Raw genomic sequence first — 6,630 nt, forward strand, 5'->3', positions numbered from 1 at the left:
TAGAAATTTTCTCATGTAGGAAAAGGGAGCCTTTTTCAATGTTTTTCATACAATGCATAACATCATGAGCTTCTGCTCGGGAGGCACTGCATACCTAGCTAGGTACGATTGGGGGCAGGGGACCCCCGGCCCCCCCACCGGGCCGGCGGTCTGCCCCCAATCGCACCTAGCTAGGTATGCCATGCCTCCCTCACAGAAGCGCATGATGTTGAGATAATTCATAATGTGGGAATTATTGTGAGAATCTGTCCAAAACTTCTTGTGTTAGAGCTCAACGAAACCTCTTACTTCCTATTCTTGTTTAAAATTGCAAAGCCAACTAATAAAGAAGAATTACTTACACAAAGCACACTAGCTAAACATCTTCAGCAATTGTCAAGAATGGATGAGTGATGACACCACCACACTTTGATCTCTCTTCTTCCTTCTCATAGATAGTGCACGAAAGTGTACACAATTAGCACTAGAACTATAATGTACGGAGGATCTTCCAAAACTCGACGAGCTTGTTGATTTTTTCACAAAGGCTTTGGGTGATTACCCTTCATAGAATTATCACATAGGGCTCACCATGAGTGCTAGCCCATGTTCAGCATGAGATTTGTTACCATATTGTGGTAGTTATATGTGTGAACACACTTAGGACCATCAAGGCAATTTTTTCCAACGTCAAGAAGTGTTTATTTCTCCCGACTTGAATGTACACCTAGTATTTAAGAGCCAAATTCATCTTTCTATTAGCTCACTAAATAATACCATTTCTTCCATTTAAGTGCCCTTGGGCTTCTCCTTGTTCTTCTCTATCTTCTCATAAAGAGCCTCTACTACTAACATGGGGTCCGAGAGAGATTTTGCAAGGAAAGGTTTGGAATGGATTGTTGGACACAATCAAGGGTGTGTAGGTAGGGATATGTCCTTGTAGCTTTCAAAATAGTACAAAACTATACTCTTCTCTATAAAGGGTGGGATTACTGAATTCAAGGGAAACCAAATTGATACATGTGCAGCTATGCATGCATTTAATTGTCCTTAGGGTGTTCCACACTATATTTCGAAGCAAATGCAAGCAGTAGAGAGCTGCTGTCCTCCCTTTATTCAAAGTTTTCATGTGCAAAAGTAAAATCGAGTTTAAGAGGCATTGAAGCTAAACTAAAGAGTAAAAAAAGCTTGAGCTATCATGTGGATGCCGCGTGGATAGCTTAGATGAGCTTTGTTACAGAAATTGCTATTATGCTTCCCATGTAACAAATCCAACGGTGGGCGTTGATGAGTTTTTTTTTTTGCATCCAGGACAAAAACATCACCCAGGTTAGCTTGAATTATTTTCCCCAAAGCATCAGTCTCACTGGAAGATCAACCCCATTATGGTAGCCTATCTAGGGCTTCACACCCTACACCATATCCTTTTCCATAAAGAGGCCATTGGTGATCATTCAACCTTCCACTCCATTGTTTCATATAGAACCAAAAATATGTGTTGATCCCTTCCACATAGACACGTATGAGAGAAATGGTTGGATTGAAGCGTGTCTAAACTTATCCCAATTTCCCACAATATCACCTCTGCCCCACACGCTTACCATCTTTCAAGACTTTCCGAAATGAGTATCATGTCACACGAGTTCACCGGTGCAGATAATTAATACTCCAAAACGTATACTTTTATGTATACATTGAGGGGCATAAATATAACATGTATACAAAGGGTATTAATTATCTCCAAAATGTATACATTAAATGGCATAAATATAACGTGTATACAAAAGGTATTATTAAAAAACCATTGAGCGCATGTGATATAGGGAGTTTTTGAAAAAAGACCACCCCGAGATAAAAGACACCCAAGAAACAGAGAATTGGGTTCAAGACTCCCCAACACTCCTCTCAGCTTTAGGTCATGACCAAAAATCCTATTTCTATGGGGCTTGGCCTCTCTTAGGATCGACGTTTCACAAACATGATCGCACCCCACCACTTCCGTGCTTGTGAGACGAAAGTACTTTTCCTCGCAACTTGCAGACCAAACAAGAAAAGCAAACAATCCCTAAGTACAATCTAGGTCTCAATTGCCATAGGATGGTAGCCTGTCCCCACATTGATCCACATTTCAAACCCCCAAAAACCATAGAACTGATTTAACTTTTCATAGTAATCATGAGGAGACAAAACGGTACCTTGTCAATTTTTTTAAAAAATGATAGCAAAATTTGTCATGGGGACACTCCATTCTAACAGTACCTTGTTAAATTAGAAAAATATTAGAGCTGACAAGTTGCTTCCATACCACTGACACATTCAAGGGCTCTTATTGAATTGAGCGGTCGAAAATAAATTGGCTAAATAATCAAATTCATAGTACATATTACCTGAATACTACAGAAACTGACCTAATTATTGCTCGCCCTGTTGCTAATTTGCTGAACAACAGGCCGGTAATTGCCTTTGGCTACCTTTGTTCTCCGACGAAAGAGTTAACCTTTCACTTTTGCTGACAAAATCGGATTTGAATGAGGTTGAAGATAGGGCCTTCCTACTGGTATAGCTGTTGTAGATCTCCTTCACTACATTATGGAAGGCAGTGTTCACATTGGTTGCATCCAATGCTGAGGTCTCCAAGAACATAAGACCTTCTGCCTCTGCATAGGCCGTGCCTTCTTCAACCAAGACCTCACGCAACTCACCCAAATCCCGCTTGTTTCCCACGAGCATTGTCACTAGAATTGTGTCCGAGTGCACTGCAGAACGGGTGCTTAGTAATGATATTATCCACTTTCAATAATTAGATTACTCTTTCAAAGAGACATTGCAAAGCTAGTTATAGACACAGTAAAATTATAGTTTTAAACCACATTCACAACCTCTATCACATAATTGGAGTTCTTTTCTACAAAAATCATGAAGTGTAAGGTAATGATAAGTCATTTTTATACAGAAAACAAGAGCTTTTCTTCTAAACCAAGGCAAACGGTCAAGTTGGCATTCTAACTTCAAAAAAGAAAACTGAAAAGGATGCATATGAGGCTCTTAAATGAAAGAATCCATTCTCAGACAATACATACCAAAAAATTTCAACTGTTCACCGCTTCACCTGCAAAGGTAAAAATTAAGTCTAACTTCCTTCTTCACTAAAGTTTGTTTTAGAAAGCCAAAAAAACGCATACAACTGACCAAGTTTTGGAGAATTGGGCTGACATTGAACAACAAATTACAAGAGTCTCCATCATGATGGCCCCAATTACCAGCAACTTTCTGGGAAAGTTAAGCCTAAAACATTTTAAGCCCACAAGCATGTGCATTCTTAGCATTCCAACCTGCTTGCTCGGTAATAGACATACAACTCTTGCAATACGCTCATTCTCATCATCCCAGCATGCTTGCTCAGTAATAGACATAACAACTCTTGCAATAGAACTACTAAACCTGCACCATCATCCATAGAACCTATATCCACACAACCTGGTCTTACATCATAACCACACACAAAGCTCCAAACACCCTTTGAAACAAGATGTTGCACCATGTATGCCCAACCAGGCCTCTCTCTTTCCTCTTGCAACATTGTAGACAAAACAAGAAAACAAGGTAGGGTGTTGAAATTTCAAGTAAGAACGGTCGAAACCAAAGCGCAGAAAACAAATGGCTGTTCTCCTATCATGCTAGTAAGCTGGCCAATCACAAAACGGCTGTTTGTACATAACAAGCTAGCAATGCTGTGAGCATTTGCAGCTATATTACCCCCATTTAGATTTAGGCCCCTCTTTAATCTAGGCTTCTCTTGGGTCTTGCAACATTGTAGGCAACAGGAGCCAGCATGGCAAGGTGTTGAAACTGAAGTCAGGAGGAGAAAATTGGAGCTGTCTTCCACACTTGCATGCCAGAAAAAAGTGAGCTTTGACAACAGATCACACAATGGCAAGTTTTCTCTCAATGAGCTAGTCAAGCTGACCAATGGGATGAAGCATTTGCAGCTATATCAGAGTACAAACCAAGACCCCTTAAAGAATTACTAAGTGTAGTTGGGTTGGCAAATATATCTTATCCGTAAACCTTTTAAGTGTAGAATTAAGGACAGTCTTTTGAAATTCACAACAAAAATGGCATTTACACTGTATATTTGGCAAATTTAACTCCCAAAACCACCAAAATTTGGAAACTTTGGACTAATTTTTTACAAATGTTAGCTGTAAAACGGCAAAATCATCATATCGACCCTTTAAAAATAGCCATTGTGCTATAAAGACCTCGTAAATTTTTTTCCTTGAGCTATATCCCACACACATTTAAATTTAAGCTGCTCTAATCTCCGCCACTAATGACTACAGGGACTCATGCAGAGCAGTCACTCAAGCCGGCAACACCATGTCAATATAACAAAATTAGAGAAGGCTGCAGCCTTAACAACAGATTATACGACAGAAAACTTGTATGAGCAATCCTGTGAACAATGAATCAAGTCACTGAAGACCCCAAATGCAAGCAATTAAATTAAATATATGGTAAATTAAGGTTCACTCAACAGTACAACCAGAAGAGCAAACAAGACATAGAAAGCTAAAGACACAATCAAACAGCATGGAAAGCTAAGGGCAATGGGACCTTACTTCGGAGCTCATCCAACCAGCGAGCCACATTGTCGAAGGTGAGCTTCCGAGTGATGTCGTAAACAATAAGTGCACCTACAGCCCCTCGGTAGTAAGCAGATGTGACGGCCCGAAATCGCTCTTGCCCTGCCGTGTCCCAGAGCTGCGCCTGGACTTCTCTCCCATCAATCTTCAAGCTCTGTGTCTGGAACTCCACACCTATGGTGGCTTTCGAATTGGCATGGAACTCATTGCGTGCAAATCGTGAGAGCAGATTCGACTTGCCCACTGCAGAGTCACCTATGAGCACAATTTTGAAGAGGTACTCCTCCCCTCTGCCATCTCCCATCACAATCGCAGGTGCAGAGGTCAGCAGGTGTCTGCCCTAGAGATGGGCGGGATTGATGTGAGTGAGGAAATGTGGGTGCGTCTCTGTGTTTGTTGTCGGTCTCCCGGGCACGCACCCTCTTCTCTCCGTGGATCTGTCGCTCTTAGTGGCGATAAAGGTTCTTCAGCTACTGCCTACTCATCTGTCTGTACGTGTGGGTGTGTGTGGAAGCGCTTGATGTGACCCCGCTCTCTCTCTCTCTCTACTCTCGATCTGTCAGGGTGGAATTTGGAAATCGGTCGGAGCTGCTCTCTGAGTAGGTGTAGCGTATAGTAGAGGTAGGTTGTAGGCAGCTCTCGCAAAATTCACGAGTGGGTGCACAGTGCGCTGTTGGGGTGCATGATTTTTCCTCTCTTCTATCATGATCGCCGCTTGGGACCATAATTCATAGCTTAAGATCCATGTCACACACACCCGGCCGATGTGGCCCAACTTTCCAAGATCTAGGTGTTAATAGTCACACACCGAACCCGGGGGGAGGGGAGAGATTGATTGTGTGTGCGCACACACACACAAGTATAGGTCAAAATGGCGTTGAAGGAGAGCAAAGGTGTGCGAACATGGCTGAATGAACATTGCAAACATCATGTTGCTTGCACATTCTTAGCCTGCAGAAGGCATAGGGAAAGGTTGAGCAATGTGCATATTTTGAGTTGTTGATACAAAGATTGTCGATGATGGATAAGCGCCCTCCTTGATTGAAAAGAAAGGTTTTATAAAAATTATACTTTCTTTTATAATATAAATGGATCTTTTCATTATTGTAACTTGATCCTTTCATTAATACTCACTTTTACTTTCTTTTTGTATGTTAAAGTCCTTAGTATCCATATGGGTGAAGGTCGTTTAAATTTGTTTGCTTGACATGTGTTCCTTTAAAAATTGAAGAGAAAGAAAGCATTTCATTTTAAATGCTATTTCTCAAAGGTGCTTTCTTTTTGGCTTTCTAAAAGAAGCCTTAGAGAGGGGTTGAGTTAGCCATACTTTCAATGTTTTCAGCTATGATTATGATTGAGACTTACCTTAAATGTTATTTTCATTTTAAAATATCAAATGAATATTTCTATTTCACCTTTCATTTCACATCCTCACATGGCTTGACTTCTGGTGCATTCTATATTAGCCTTCAGAAGGCCATAGGAGAGTGGATGGAGAATTGATGCACTTTCTCGACCGTTGATTAAGAATCACGGATTGGCGACACATGCCAAGTGAGCTTGGTTTCTAATTTATATGGGTCTTTCTATTGTTGTAACTTGATCCCTCTTTTAATGCTCCATTGATTTTCTGGTTAAATAAAGGTTATATTTTTTTTTTATAATGCAAATGGGTCTTTTTATCGTTGTCATTTGTTCCCTTTATTTAATGCTCACTTGACATTTTTTCTTTTTAAATATTTGTTTATTTTATAAGTTTTATAAAGGTTATATTTTTTATATAATGTTCATCATTGTAATTTGATCCCTTTATTTAATGTTCACTTGACTCCTTTTTTTTAATCTTTGCTTAATTTATAAATAAGTCTCTTCATTTAAGGATCTAATGACTTTCTTGTCAACTTTTTATAAAAAAGCGTACTTTTTTCCTTCTAAATTTTCTTTTCATTTATAGACAATTTCTAACTAAAAAATAATAAATTATCTTTAAATGAAAGATTTTGTT

At 39.7% G+C, this 6,630-nt stretch overlaps 1 protein-coding gene across 1 annotated transcript; it reads right to left on the bottom strand.

Moving 5' to 3' along the window:
- Positions 1 to 2,159: 2,159 nt before the first annotated feature.
- Positions 2,160 to 5,281, bottom strand: LOC147432708 (ras-related protein RABA5c-like). Its single transcript, XM_086492557.1, has 2 exons — positions 4,602 to 5,281; positions 2,160 to 2,735 (listed from the first exon to the last, which is right to left on the bottom strand). Exons 1-2 carry the CDS (start codon positions 4,927 to 4,929, stop codon positions 2,410 to 2,412), a joined length of 654 nt encoding a protein of 217 aa, XP_086348683.1. The 5' UTR covers positions 4,930 to 5,281; the 3' UTR covers positions 2,160 to 2,409.
- Positions 5,282 to 6,630: the final 1,349 nt, after the last annotated feature.

The sequence above is a fragment of the Adiantum capillus-veneris genome, chromosome 20 (genome assembly GCF_014529385.1).
Source record: "Adiantum capillus-veneris isolate H3 chromosome 20, ASM1452938v2, whole genome shotgun sequence".
Classification (NCBI taxonomy): Eukaryota; Viridiplantae; Streptophyta; class Polypodiopsida; order Polypodiales; family Pteridaceae; genus Adiantum; species Adiantum capillus-veneris.

What these genes read in the sequence shown, in the direction of transcription:
- LOC147432708 (XM_086492557.1), bottom strand. Translation starts at nt 4,929, where the DNA reads ATGGGAGATGGCAGAGGGGAGGAGTACCTCTTCAAAATTGTGCTCATA. An exon ending in CTGGTTGGATGAGCTCCGAA is followed by an intron (nt 2,736 to 4,601) that starts GTAAGGTCCCAT and finishes CCCGTTCTGCAG; the next exon opens with TGCACTCGGACACAATTCTA.